The sequence below is a fragment of the Pan paniscus genome, chromosome 1, assembly GCF_029289425.2.
Source record: "Pan paniscus chromosome 1, NHGRI_mPanPan1-v2.0_pri, whole genome shotgun sequence".
Lineage (NCBI taxonomy): Eukaryota > Metazoa > Chordata > Mammalia > Primates > Hominidae > Pan > Pan paniscus.
The window spans coordinates 63872575-63888041 of NC_073249.2; the positions used below are offsets into that span (position 1 = coordinate 63872575).

General features: G+C 36.0%; 1 protein-coding gene across 3 annotated transcripts in view; it reads right to left on the minus strand.

The window, feature by feature from the left end:
- Positions 1 to 15467, minus strand: part of HMCN1 (hemicentin 1) — a 462896-nt gene that overhangs the window by 342856 nt on the left and 104573 nt on the right. For all 3 annotated transcript variants that reach the window (XM_003815598.5, XM_063598296.1, XM_063598300.1), the window contains exon 2: positions 2603 to 2673. In XM_003815598.5, the coding sequence (XP_003815646.4) occupies positions 2603 to 2673 (71 nt within the window). The remainder of the gene's footprint in view (positions 1 to 2602; positions 2674 to 15467) is intronic.

Sequence of the window (15467 nt, forward strand, 5' to 3'; positions counted from 1 at the left end):
AACAAGGAGGAGACAAAAGCCAAGGATTAAGGACCACATTTAGGGTACTGGAAAAAGAACATTCATGAATTTCATTTTAGAAGGCCATTGTGACATCCAAGGACTGAAAAGAGGGTCTGTTCCTCAGGAAAGAGGTCAAGGCTAAAGCATATTTACACGGTATGGATGATTTTACCTAAGGAGAGGATAGAAAATGAGAAAACGCAAAGGAGCCAGTTTCAAAACCTTGAGGAACACCAATATTCAATGGCCAAGTGGAAGGAAATGAAGTTTCCTAAGAAGTTGAGCAGGAAAAATGAGATTAAAAAATGAAACATGGATGAGGGAACAAAGTGTGTCAAGCAGGAGGGAGAGTCCAATGTTGTCAAAGACTACAGAGATGTCTATTCAGTATGATGAGGACTGGAACATTTCCATTGCATTTAGCAAAATGGATATCACTGGTCACTAGCTAATGCTACTTTGATACAGTGGGAGGAATGAGAACTAGATTGAAATAGATTGAAGAGTGAATGGCAGAAATGGGAGTAAGGAAATGATAGCAGTGAACATAGACAATGCGGTTGGCATTGAGGGAATTGAGAGAATAGAAATTATTTGTAAGAGAACTTGAGAAAAATACTGAAATTTTTTGTTGTTTATTTTGTTTTGTTTTTTATGGTTTTGTTTGTTGGGATTTGTTTGTATGTTTTTGAGACTTGAACATACATATTTAAAAAACAATGAAAACTTTTTTTTTGCTTTCTTTTGGAGACAGGGTCTCACTCTGTCACCCACACTGTAGTGTAGTAGTATCATAATAGCTCATTGTAGCCTCGAACTCCTGGGCTCAAGTGATCCTCCACCCTCACATTTCCAAGTAGCTGGGACTACAGGCATGCACCACCATGCCTGGCTGAATTTTTTTTTCTTTTTTAGAGACAGGGTCTCACTATGTGCCCAGGCTGGTCTCAAACCCCTGGCCTCAAATGATCCTCCTGCCTTTGCCTCCCAAAGCAGCACTGGGATTACAGGCATGAGCTACTGTGCCCAGCCTCAATAGGAACTCTTTAACAGTTGAGAGAAACAGTTTGATAGTGTTAAAATCCCAAGAAAGCCAAGGAATTGAGATCAAGTGAATAAGGATAGGATAGGTGCTGGATGGAAATGGGTTATATGTTACATATGAGGAAGCAGAGGGCTTCATTTGTTTGTGACTGTGTGTGAAAATGAGGTCACTTGCTCTGAGTAGATCATCTGCTGAAATAACCAGTAGTAAAAGGGTGGTGAGATATAGGTTAAAGGAGAGTGAATAAGATTTGGAATTGTCATTGAGAAGAAAGGAAGATTTTATTGATCAAAGAAACATAGTAACATCATGGGAGTATTAAGAGTCCATTTGAGTTAGGTGGCTATGAATTCACCAGAGACTCAAAGTGTCATGTTGTGAAACTTCAACCACGTTTGGCCACTCGTGGATAAGCATGAATAATGCAGACAGTTGAGGTCATTCAGGAATGAGTTATGCGTTTTGAACAGAAAGGCAATGGACAAAGGAGAAAAAGCAGTGTTCAAATGATAAAAAAAACTCTAAGCTAGATTAGAAGAAGTGAAAAATAAAAAATCTGATGGCCTGGGAGACAGTGTAGGGGTCAGTGGACTGGAGTGCTTGCTGAGGGTAAGGGAGTGGTTGTAGTGTAAAAAGTTGCACCAACCCGCTCAGTGCACAGGTAATTGTTGATTAAGATGTCTGAATTATCTAAGAGAGGAAACAGATGATAACAAGCTCTAGGGGATGTTTGTGGAAATAGATGACTAAGAGAGAGTAAAGAAAAGGTCATTGAAGATAACTTGTAGGTCAAGGAACTGAAAAGGGACTATTCTGACTAGGTCATTCTCATAAATGTTGAAGTCACTCAGAATAATGGCAGTCCTGGGGAGGAAAGGCAGCCAATGAGGCAGGTACCGATCGCCAAGATGAATGACGGAAAGTGGCCAAAAAGTCTGAGGATAACGGAGGCAGAGACCATAGAAGGTAGTATAGTGAAACAGCCTCGGAAAAGCACATTTTTTAAATGAATAAATTCAGCACCAGAAGAAGATGCATAGCAACTTTATCTCTAAGTTCTGTTTTCAGAATAACATTTAAACCAATGTGATTCATCTTCTCTAATAACCAAGTTATATGTACAGTCAAACATTTCATATGGCTGACTTATAGCAGCATAGAATATCAAAATTACCTTAGTTATGCCATTAATTTTAGGGGAAAAGGATTATTAACTGTTCCTTATATTTCTAAGCAAAAAGACTTATCTAGAGCAGGGGTCAGCAAACTTTTTCCTTAATGGACCAATCTGCCACAACTACTCAACTCTGCCGTGATAGTGTAAACCAGCCATAGGTAGTAACTAACTGGTGATATTTCAAACCCCATCTGTCCTATTTCTGTATCTATTGTTCAATTCATTCCAGACTCAGGTCGAGGGCTGGGGGATGTGGCAATTATTGGGTCCCTTAAAAAGCCAACAACTATGTCTTTTAGATTTAAAAAATAAAGAAAATCAGCCAAAGGCTCATGATTTTCCATTCCCCCAAGAGAACACTGAAAGCAAGCACTCACCTGAACATACAGTTCTCTGAGTTCATATTGAAATTTCTTGGGATCTGTGGTAATTGTCACTGGGCCAATTTCTGCGAAGATAAAAATAACATAGGTCAATAAACAGTAATCAATGGCATTAAAGACTTTCTTGTGTTTATAGATGTCTTTTCACCTTGCAGTACATGGTTACTTATTAATAAGAAATAGTAAAATACCAAACACTCTTTCTCAATTTGTAGCTACCAGAGAATAACTTATAATTTACTGTAAAGTATGCATATCTAAAAGAGTGAATTTTTAACCATAAGAAATGCAAGGAGGAGTAAAATAGTCACAGGACAAAGAATCAGGAGAGCACAGTTCCAGTTCTTTCTTATTCTCGTCAGTAAATATTTATTAAGCACCACTTTGTTAGAATTTAGATGAATCACTTATTCGTCTATAATTCAGTTTGCCCAACTTTAAAGTGTAAATTTGTTTGCAACTTTTCTGTAAGTCTTAACTCATTCAAAATAAAAAGTTTGGTGCTAAACAAAATAAGAAAAAAGTGAACATTCACTGCCTATCCCATAGGTTTTTAAGAATTTAGAGATGTGGCCAGATGCGGTGGCTCACGCCTGTAATCTCAGCACTTTGGGAGTCCAAGGCGGGCAGATCATTTGAGGTCAGGAGTTCGAGACCAGCCTGACCAACATGGTGAAACCCCGTCTCTAATAAAAGATACAAAAAAATTAGCCAGGCATGGTGGCACATGCCTGTAGTCCCAGCTACTCAGGAGGCTGAGACAGGAGAATTGCTTGAACCCAGGAGGTGGAGGTTGCAGTGAGCCGAGTTCATGCCACTGCACTACAGCCTGGGAGACAGTGAGACTCCATCTCAAAAAAAAAAAAAAAGAAAAGAAAGAAAAAGAATTTGGAGATGTATAGTTGCAAGGACATTAACAGTGCAGGAAATAGTCCCTATAACTTTTTTTCTCATGGCTGGGGTGGCTGAGCCTGCCTATCGCCATTCTCCTAAGCTGGCTTTGACCATAACTACCTTCAGGGCTGTGGCCATCCTCACAACCGCCCAGATGTACTACACAAAATCACTTCTTCCAATAGGAAAAGGTGGGGCCACTGCCTTCCCTGGAGAGCCAAGACTTAGATCATAAGTCAGGTGAATAAAAGGATCCCAGATATCATGGCTTAACTTGGAAATCTGTATATACATATATATTTGTATTTTTGGTTGGATCCAGCATGTCCCTAGTAAATATTTCAATCCTCAGAGCTTCTTCTCTTTAAAAAATAAATCAACTCTTAAAATAGATAAACTAAAAGTGGCCATTTATGGGTATCAATTACTTCCCCAGAGAGAATCCATGTATTTAAGTAATGGTATTAACATTCATCTGGGTACCATGTGCTTAGATATATCATCTTAAATTCTCATGGTGGATGAAAAGCTTCCTATCTTATGTAATGATGATATAGACTCATTCAAAACTATAATGTGCAACTACAATGCAAAATTATAAAGATACTTAACATTTAGCTTTTACAAAATGTTTTCTAGCTTTAAAGGCATACTGCTCAAAAAGAGCTTATAACTCCAAAGAATAATAATTAATTAGCCAAATCTTCCATAACAAGCTACATATGGTACAAAAACAGACTGTAGTATTTTAAAAATAAATGAGACAAATTGGAAAGGAGGTACAATTTGTCTGCCATAACCCATGTACTTTTTCTTAGAAATAACAGGAAAAAATGCCTCAATCCTTCACTATAGATTAGACACTTTGCAGTTTGCAAAAGGAGTGGAGAAGCAATTGGAGAAACTGTGAAAATGCAAACATCTGCCTTCCATACAAAGCAGAACCCTCATTAACCATGTCCCAAGTATATGGAAAATGGGAGAAGCCTACTCCCTCAAGACTAAACAAAGGCATACTTTGCAAAGGAATGCAAAACAGCAAAGAATATGCCAGGCAGTTACACCCTGACATATAAATTGTCAGTAGCATTGTCAAGCCAAGCTTCTATGTTCCCACATTGCATAATACTGAAATAATCCAAGAATTTAAAACTCAAGAAGTAGAAAGAAATACAAAGAATACTAGAAAAAAACAATTATATAATAATAAAGAGTGTAAACATGCAAGGACATTCCCTATAGTAATAAAAAATATCTCTGAATATATGCCTGCTCTTCAAGAGTGGGGATCAAGGGATGCTATTAAAATAAGAGGACCGATAAGCCTTCATTTCAATTAACCAGAGACTCTCAAATATACACCTGTTTTCAACAAAGATAGGAAATCTTTCTTAAAGCTCATTAATAAACATTTTTGCAAGCCATAACTGGACAGCTGAGATAAATCTTTATCAGTTATGAGAAATAGGAGAGGTAATAGCTTGCCCAGCTGCCCTATCCCTCCAGCTGTAAGCATCTTTTCCAATTCATTTTAATTGAATGATATGACTATTTGGCAAAATCAGCCCTCCTCCCTTTCAGAACTTGCTTCCATTCCAGTCTTTCTTTTTGCATAACAGAGCCCTGTGCCAGCTGTGTCATTAGCAATTTCCTCTTTTCTTCCTTTTCACTCATGCTGGTTTCATCCCCTGCCAAGCCTTTGATGACATTCAGCAGGTACAACTTTGTCCTCTCTTCCTGCCTGAACATGGTCTCCAGTGCTTATAGAATTAAGTGGGAACTCTCAAAGGTAATCCAGGCGCTCACTACAAACTTCAAACTTTGAAGCTATTGCACTTCCTTACCATTCCCATCACTGTCCCCCTTTTCTTTCTCCTGCCCACGTACCTGTCAGTCTATAAGGCCTGATTTAAACCTTATCTTTGTTAATGTTTTGCTTTTCTCTAATTTGCTTTACTGTCGTCCTGATAACATTGTTATAACAGAAAGTGGGACGAATAAAGCTGCATATTTAACAAAATGCAGAGATCATTCCTACGTTATTCAGTTTATTTTATCTAGTTGTTTACAAAGAAAACTCACCCATAAAAAAGAAAATAACCATCAATCTCAAATATAAGTATAGAGCTAGAAAGGGCATTAAAGATTGTTTGGTTCAATCCCCTTATCCTACAGACAAGAAAATTTGAGGTCCAGAGACAATGAAATTGAAAAACTTTGGTAGTGAAGAAAGAGGTGAAGATAACCGCTAACATATTTTATGCTGAGTGACCTATGCAGCTCGCTAACTTTCCCTGTTTTCCAACATCTCCATTCTGTGAAAGGAGAAGACTAACATCCTTCTCCTTTCCTCTGAACTATGGGCAGGATGAGCTTCTTTGGAGTCCAGAATTTTAATTTGATGCACACAGTACCCAGCATGCTTTGTTGTCACATGCCTAGATATCTTTAAAGTTTTTTTTTTTTTTTTAAGACAGGGTCTTGCTCTGTCACCCAGGCTGGAGTGCAGTGGCACTGTCATAGCTTACTGCAGCCTTGACCTCCCAAGGATCAAGTGATCCTCCTGTCTCAGCCTCCCAAGTAGCTGGGACCACAGGTATGAGCTATCATGCCCAGCCAATTTTTTTATTTTTTGTTGAGACAGGGTCTCATTATGTTGCCCAGGCTGCAGTGCAATGGCATGATCACAGCTCACTGTGGCCTCGACCTCCCAATGCTCAAGCAATCCTCCTGCCTCAGCCTCCCAAGTAGCTGCAACCACAGGTATAAGCCACCATGCCTGGCTAATTTTTTTCACATTTTTTGGAGACAGAGTCTTACTATGTTGCCCAGGCTGGCTGGGTGGATATTTTTTAATAGACTGAATATCCCTCTTGCCTTGTAAATACTATAATCAACCATACAAAGCAACTTCGCTAGAAAATTGCCTCTCAAATCTATTTAACGAAAATATGTTGAACACCTACTATTTGCAGTTGCCACTGGTAATATAAAGATGAATGAACATGGACCCTGTCCTCAAAGTCTCACCAGTCTAGTGAGATAAAAATGTAGATACACAACTATAGTACTATGTAGTAAGGGCAGAAATAAAAGTGTGGAAAAAGTAGCGTAAAAGCACTAATTGATACAGACTTTTTTTCCAGAAAGAACCAAGGGAGATTTCAAAAAGGATGTGAAAGTTCTGGATTTCAAATTGGTTAAAACAAAAGTTATTTATTCATACTGATTTCCTTTTAAGTTCTATATATCAAGTTCACAAGGTATTCACATCTTGTATCAAAAAGGTTATTACATATCACTACCTATATTTGCAAGAACTTTTATAATTCACAATACTCTATAACACATGCTGATCCACTTTAAGCCTTATAACAACCTCATAGGGTAGGTAGGATAGACATAATTATATAGACAATAGAAGCTTAAGTGATTAGCCAAAGTGGCCCAGCCTCTTTAACGGCTACCACAATACCAAGTGCCAGCAACATGATAGCCAGCATCTACCATATGATACTATGATTACCTGATTGCTTTAATCATACCTCACTTGACTGTCAGCACCTTGAGAGGATTAACTGCCTCAGTATACATTCAGATTTCCAGTAAGTGTTTGAATATAGGAGGAAGGAGAAGGAAAATAAAAAGAAAGAAGATTAAACCTAGGCCTTCAGATTCTTTATTTCTTGCTTTATCACTACATCACAGAGCCTCAATGCTATAGCTAAAGACCATGCTAAAGATCAGTGACGACACTGATTAATCAATGGAAACAATTTTCAGTTTCCTATGTAACCAAAATGGTTTATTCACTTTAATCAAGTAAAGTTGATACAGAAAACTGATACAATTTTTCATATATAACTTATTTTTTAAAAAACAGTAAGGCAACATGTATTATACAAAAATAAACAATTTTTTTTGCTTCAGAAACCATTTTTTATTTTGAAAAAAATAATGTCTGAAACTCTAAGGAACTCTTTTCTCTTTTCAGTAATTTTATTATTTCCCATTTCCTAGGGATTTATCAGATGGGTTGGATTTATTTCCAGCATCTCAACCATTGTTCTCTTAATCTGACTTGCTGGGTTGTACTTAAGAAAATAATGGAAAAAAATTCACAATGTAATATTTTCTTTCACTGCTTCATTTGGCAAGATCAATATCCAGCCTCTCACTTCCTTTTTCCTTTCCACTTACAGATTTCTGCTACTTGTAGTTTTTCTTTACTCAAAGTGGTTCCTTGATAATGAGAGGAATATTTACTGCTGCCTTCTGGGGTCTAAACACTGCCTACACATAATATAATAGCAATTTTCCCAATTTCTTTGTTCTTTTTAAAAATATATTGTTCTTAACTTTATATTGATAGTTATACATGAATAAATATATGAAAAGCTAAAACAAGAACCCCCTGAGCTGCATTATAAACTAATCAATATTTTCAAGGCATTATAGAAGAAGCTAAGAAATATATAAATCAGAGGCTCTACCACAGTTGAAAACTTAAAAAACAGCAAGCTATGGAAAGTTAAAAGAAAGCTAAACCAGCATCTGAGAAGAGCCAAGTAGTACAGATACATGAAGACAGTAAATTTTCTGTGTCCAAAGAGGACAGTGAGATCCATGAGCTGTAAGAAAATGCACCATGAAGGCATCCAGGGTATGAGTTGGGATATGAAGCGAACACCAAATTAATAGAGGGTGACAAAAGAACAAAGAAATCCTAGGTATTGGGAAGTGGCCTCCTCAAAATGCCATTCATGAGCTGAAAGTCAACATGTCCCTCCCACTTTCTAAAAATTCTACTCTTAGTCACTTAATATAAGACAAATCAATTATAATGTCCTTTATATGCAAAGATGTTAGTATAAATATACATATTCAAAGGATTGGGGATGTTTTCTGAATTAAAAAATTAATAAATTATGTTTTCTGCTTTAGGATACTGCAAAAAATCAGATTATTATATCTACTTTTACTGTTTTCAGTTTATCTACAATACATGCGTTCCATATTTCTCCATCCTTACTCATTTATAATGTTGCTGTCCAGCACCATTTTTATATGATCTGCATCTAATCAACAAATGCAGAACTGTTTCCTGACTTTGAGCTGAGCTAATGTCAAGTATATTTCAGGATTCATTTAGTTGAGTACATTCCTATTCATATTAGAACAGGTAATTTTCAGGACCACTTAAAGGCCCTTATGATTGTTTTGACAATAAAGTGATGTATTTTGTGTATTTTATAAAATCAGTGATGAATTCATGCACAGCATATTATCTAATATGGCTTAAATAGCATTCTGTTCCACTTCCAAAGAGATTATCCACTTAACAACAAGGGGTATAACTTTAAATATATGCATTGAACAAAATTGCACATAGTATATGTATAATGCATGGATCATTTCACTTCATGTACTGCTGAATGAGATGTAGAAAAAATTGTTGACATAAATTCAGCAATGTTACACAGATATTTAGAACAAGAAGCAAAGAAGAACTCCTTAATAATGAACACAGGGCTTTGAGGTATATAGAGTAGGATGTTATTGCTTAGATGACTTTGGCCAGAGCAGCAGAAAGCCCTCTTGCAAAAAACAGTCATGGGATTTTTATGGCCAACAAAGTTCAGACTCTCAGCTTTACATGTAATCCTAAATGTAAGATGACATTTTTAACATTAAAATACATCTATGCACTGATAAGGCATAATCAGAGATACAAGAGAAGATACATTTTAAGTCATGCTATTTAATAAGATTTAATTAACAAGCTTTCCAACGTTCTCAAGGTACCCTGAAAGCAAACAAAAAGAAAATAAATACCATCTTCAAGAATATTTTGGAACTGAAATAATTCTTATTGGGATATGTGTTTTAAATTTTAGGATAAGAATACTGTAATTCATTTCAAAGTTTTAATTGCTCTTAGGCAGTTCCTTAACATTAATATTTTTCAAAATAAATCTAGTCATTAGGGATAAAGAAAATAAAAATTATAAAGGAAGAGGTAAAATGTTGATGAAGAAGAGAAAAGTCTGCTTGCAAGTCCTTAGAAAGGAATCATTAAACATTGTTGAAATTTCCACATGTTGGGAGAATAGACTTAACTTCAGCTTTGATTGTTTCCACAACAACCAAACAAATGTATGCAGCACTTTGACTGTGTTTTCAGAGAAAACAAAACCATATTTATGAAGCAAACATTTTATTCACAAAATAGGGGAATCAGAGACACTGCTAAAAGTATGATAGATGTCTGTGTGTATATAATATGTGTATTCCCTAAATACTTGCTTCAATTCATTCAACAAACAGGCAGTATACATACTTAGCAGAGTTCAAATTGTCAGAAGTACAAGCAAACAAATACACTTAAAGAAAGGAATCTCAGCTACAAAAGTCAGAAATATCTGGGTGTGTCTTACAAATTTAAGAGCCAGATGCATGGATTTATGACAAGGTCCTGCTCTCAACAGTTCTTCACCTTGGGGTCTAATGCTTTGCAGTCACTGTAGGGAAATATTTTTTTCTTTTGGATTTGTGTTTTGTAAGTGAAGTTCAATGGGATGATTGACCTTGGCTCATGCATGTTCCCACCTCCCACCACCACAAGATTCTCTGCTACCTGCTCTCCCACTCCTAGATGCCCAGGCCCAACTCAGTAGCCCCATCTCTGCTCCTACAGGTTCCCCAATAGGAACCTGTATATGGGAACAAGAAAGGTTGAGACTGGGGGGTATAATGCCCAGCACCATCTTTGAGTGGGGCATGGAGGTGGTAAACCCCTCTCCAGGCTGGCAGCACCACAACACACTAGTAGAGGCCAGAGGCCAAGTCTCAGTGGGGCAAGCTTTACATGCACTTGCAACCCAGCTACCAAGCACACCTCAGCGCTGAGACTTACAGATCCCTGGGGGTCGCCTGTCTGTCAAGAGTTGTGGTGGCTGGCCCATGGAAAGAGGGGAGGTCTGCTTCAAATGGACCTGCCAAGAGCACAAAGCCTGGGGCTTGTGCTGGTAGGAAGGGGAATCTGGCAAACCATGCTACCTAGAGGTGAAGCACAGCCTATATCGTGAGGAAGAACCTTCTGATGCCCACGTGGGTCTGTATTTGCCTAAGAAGTATCCAGATGCCCAGGGACCTCCCTCTCAGTCTCCATGCCTGGAGGATCTTCTCTTCTAGATGCCAGCTCTCTGAAGTCTGGCTTAACTTACTAGCAAGAATTTTACTATCCCTCATCGTGTGCAATGCTAGTTTTAAAATGCAAATATCAGAGCATTTGACTGGTATGTAAATTCACTCAAATTACACAATTCCTGTTTCCTGTTTCCTGGCTGATCCCAGATGGTGCCTACAGCTAACCAGAAAAGACAAATACAAAGCAGATTAAGGAATATTAAAATAGGAACCATTTACTGTATTATCCTAAAATAGTATGTTTGTTCCAGGTTTATCATGACATTGGGTTAAACAGTACTCTCTACTGAAAAATCTAAGAGTTTTTTTTTTTTAATGAAGAGAGAAAAATCATGTTTATATAAAAGAATATATATCAGATCGATATAAAAATAACATTCTACTTTTCAAAGCAATATAAGAGATCACAAAGGAAAATACTGACAGAAATAAATATAGCAAAAATAAATAAAAATTAAAATCTGAAATACATAAATTTTTATGAACAATTAAAATAGATTAAAACCTATGATATCTGAAGAGATTCTTCAACTTCATAAGAAAAAAATAAAATACCAAACACTACATGAAAGGAAAACTCTAAAAAAAGATAGCAAAAAAACAACGGGAGCAAAGCTCACATTTAGTCATAGTGAAAGAGATGCAAACTTCAGCAAATTTTGAAGTATACTGTGTAAGAAAGAAAACTTTTTTGAAAGATTATTACTCAAACTAGTGTCATGATAAACCTGGAATATTTGTACTGTTGGTAAGATTGTGAATGGTTACAACATCTGTGAAATTTATTACAGTTACATGTATTACAAGTCTTAAAAGTATTTTGTGATACACATGTGTTCATCACAGCACTATTCACAATTGCCAAGACATGGAATCAACCTAAATGCCCATCAACAGTAGACCGGATAAAGAAAATGTGACACATACATATATATTTATATATATATTTTATATACACACACACACACCATGGAATATACACCATAGAATACCATGCAGTCATAAAAAAGGACAAGATCATGGTTTTACAGCAACATGGATGGAGCTAGAGGCCATTAGCCTAAGCAAACTAACACAGGAACAGAAACCAAGCACTGAATGTTCTCACTTACAAGTGGGAGCTAAACATTGAATACATATGGACAGCAAGAAGGTAAGAATAGACACCAGGTCTACTTGAAGGTGGAGGGTGGGAAGAGGGTGAGGATTGAAAAACTACCTGTTGGGTACTATGCTTATCACCTGGGTGATGAAATAATCTGTACACCCACTACATGCCATTTACCTAAAAACAAACCTGCACATGTACCCCTGAACCTAAAATAAAGGTCTAAACAAAAGTACCTTATGATAAAGTCATTTCGCTCTTTGTTATAATTCACTGGAAATAAAAGGACATGAACATTTTTAGAATATCAATAAAGTCAAAATGGAGAAATTGTTAAAAACATATAATTTTCTAAATAATATTAGGAATCAATTAAATTATTGTTCCATGGAGAAAAATAAGCCAATGTTTATTATATAATAAATAAAAAGGCAAAACACAGAATTGTATATATAATTAATTGCAATTATTTGCAAAGACACATGTGCATAAGGACAAGTGCTGAAAGGTAACACGAGAGTAAAAATTAATGTTTGGAACAAATAGAATGAGTATTTTTTATTTTTCAAAAATTTCAACTTATTGTACTGTTTTATAATCTAAGAAAAAAAAGAGGAATTTCACCTGATCACATACAAGCTTGATGTTGTGTTCATGCATTTTGGCTGTGTGGTTATTAATTTGTTTATAATGGTCACTGGAAAAAGAGCACAGAAATATTTCTGAGCATTAAGCAAGATAACAAGGAAAGCATTAATTTAAGACATTATCTGTTAATGTTGTGAGGTGAAATATTTTAAGTATTTCGAGTCTAATCAAAACAGTCATTGTCAGGATATGGTATTCTTTTTCAATCCTCTCACTTCAAGCTTTCATCTCTTTTAAGTGCACAAGTCTTAGCAATGTCATCTTCCTACTGTTAGTCTTTATTGAATATACAAAGAATTCCTTTTCACTGAGTGAAATGAAACACTGTTCAGACTTCTAACACTGAAATCTACCACAGCCCAATTTTGGTTCTTTTTTTCTGTATATTATTTATATTTTCTATATATACTGTTGCAATTATGTATGCCTATTTATATACAAATGTCTGTCTTGCTTTTTTTCTCTTCATAGAAGAAATATTTAAAATATGAAATATCCAATATAATTGTAAATACTGAAAATAATACTGGATCATCAATGTAAATGCCCATTTTAAATTTAAATACTTCTAATATGAAGAAGTTCAGAGTCTTCACTTTAGTTGGTAACTAAAAGCATCCTAGATTTAGAAATTATCCTAGTCTCTGTAAGGTCAATGAAGTTAATTATTTTGTTCCAGTCTGAATCTTCTCCAAAGGCATTTCAGCCCAAGACAGAATACATATATCATGCTGATACTTGATAATAGGAAAGCATCCACATTTGAGCCATCCCACCCCCTCCCCTTACAAGTCACCAATGCACTGCGGCAATTGCAGAGAGAGGCAAGTGTCTCTACACAAATACCAATGAGCTGTGGCACATATCCAAAACTTTCCAAAAACTACAGAGGAGAAACAAGAGACATTCTGTGGCATTCTCTGGTATCACTGTGATCAGTGCACCCATACCAACTGATATCACACACAGGGTTTCAATACCTCTGGCTCCCAATTCCCATGCTTCTCCTCTTCACTCTGAAGCACATTCTTCTTAACTGATTATTATCAAGTCTTCTCTTTAAAACCTGAATTCTAAAAGGCAGAGATTGTTTCTTTGTTGTATGATCTGTACTCAAACCAAAATGCAGTAATTGACCTGTGTTTTACAGATATCCATTCATAACAATTAGCAGACACTGAAAGGGAGATGAAAATAATACTGTCAAGTTATGTTACCTGTCACTGTTTCCAACATAATCTAGAAAAATGCCCATCTCTACATTTTTATTTATATTTTTTCCATATAAGAGGCTATTTTCCCCATTTACTTATCACATCTTACTTCAAGATTCAACTTGGGTCTCAATTTGTTTTGGGAAAGCCTCCTGAATGTCTCACTCTTCTGAATTAGAGCTCACTCAACTGATTTATCTTAAGGATATGTCTTAGCTGTCTGTTCAGTATTTATCAAATGTGGTAAGCATCCTCTAAAATGGCCTGCAATTATCCCCACATCCTGGTATTCATACTCTTGTGTAATCCCCTCCTCTTGGCTGTAGGCTGGACCTAATGCCCTGCTTCTAAAAAAAGAATAGAGCAAAGATGATGAGATGTCACTACCAAGATTAAATTATAAAGAGACCATAGTTTCTGTCTTGCATTCTTGCATACCCTCTCTTGCTCTCTGATGAAAACCAGTCATGTGAACCAGCCATGTGAGCTATCCTGTTACCCTATGGAGACCCATATAACAAGAAACTGAGGGCGGCCAACATGTACCTGAGGCCCTCAGTCCAATAGCTCAAGAGGAACTCAATCCTGCCAACAACCATGTGAGTAGCTTGGAAGTGGATCCTTTTTCAGTCAAGTTTTGCAAGGACCACAAGGTCCAATCAGTATTTTAATTATAGACTTGAAAGAGACTCTGAGCCAGAGGACCCAGCTCAGTAGTGCTAGGGCTCCTGGCCCATAAAAACTGGCAAATAATAAATGTTTATTTTATTAAATAGCACTAAGTTTTGGAATAATTTTTTATGCAACAGTAGATAGCTACATTCACTTATGCATTCTCCCAAACTAGATTATAAACTACTCCGATGATAGCAACTGTGACATTTTGAATCTCCAGAACTTAGACAGTGACACTCACTGTTTAATGACAGTGAAGTTATAGAAAGAGACAATTTTGAACAATATACAGAAAGCACTACTTTAAAATAGTCACTATAGCAATTTATAAAGTGCAGTCTCTGTGTTCAAAAATCTGTAGTTTAATTTGCAAAACAGAAAATATAAATGTGTTTATGTATATGAGTGTATAATAAGAAATACACAGATACATAAATAACCAACTTTAGAAGAGGCTAACATTTAAGTAATAATTAAGGAAATGAAAAATGTGATATCTGAAGAAACTGGAAAAGAGTATGGCTGTCAGGAAAAAACAATTAAGAAAAAGAAACTACTAAGTAATATAAAATCCTTAAAATATTATAATTATGGTACTTAATCCTAAAAAGTATGAGAGAAATAATAGACATTAATAGAACTTTTGAAGTCATTCATATATTATCTCTAATGCTGCCTATGAATCTCATCATGGTATTTAATCATAAAAATCAAAGAGACAGATAAAAGAATGAAGAAAATTCAAAGCAATTGAAATTGAGTTCAAAACTCTGAAGAAGTTATTAATGAAGACTCTGCCAAAAAATCAACTAAAAAAATGTAACATCTTCACTGGCAAACACACTACTTCTGACACTTTTTTATAATTTTTAAGTCCCTGCTAGCTAATCATGCCCTGTACTTGAAGTTGACTATTTAAAGCCTAATTAGACAGTTCACATTGTATATAGCCCAGTTACTTGGTAAATTTATATGATGTCTTCTTAATTATGTAAATGTCTGCCCATCTATACAGTTTAGTATAAAAAAGCTGAGTATGTTTGATAGAAGTGATAAGGAACACTATTTAGAAGGTATTTTTCTGGTGGAGGAAGAGAACAACCTGGAATAG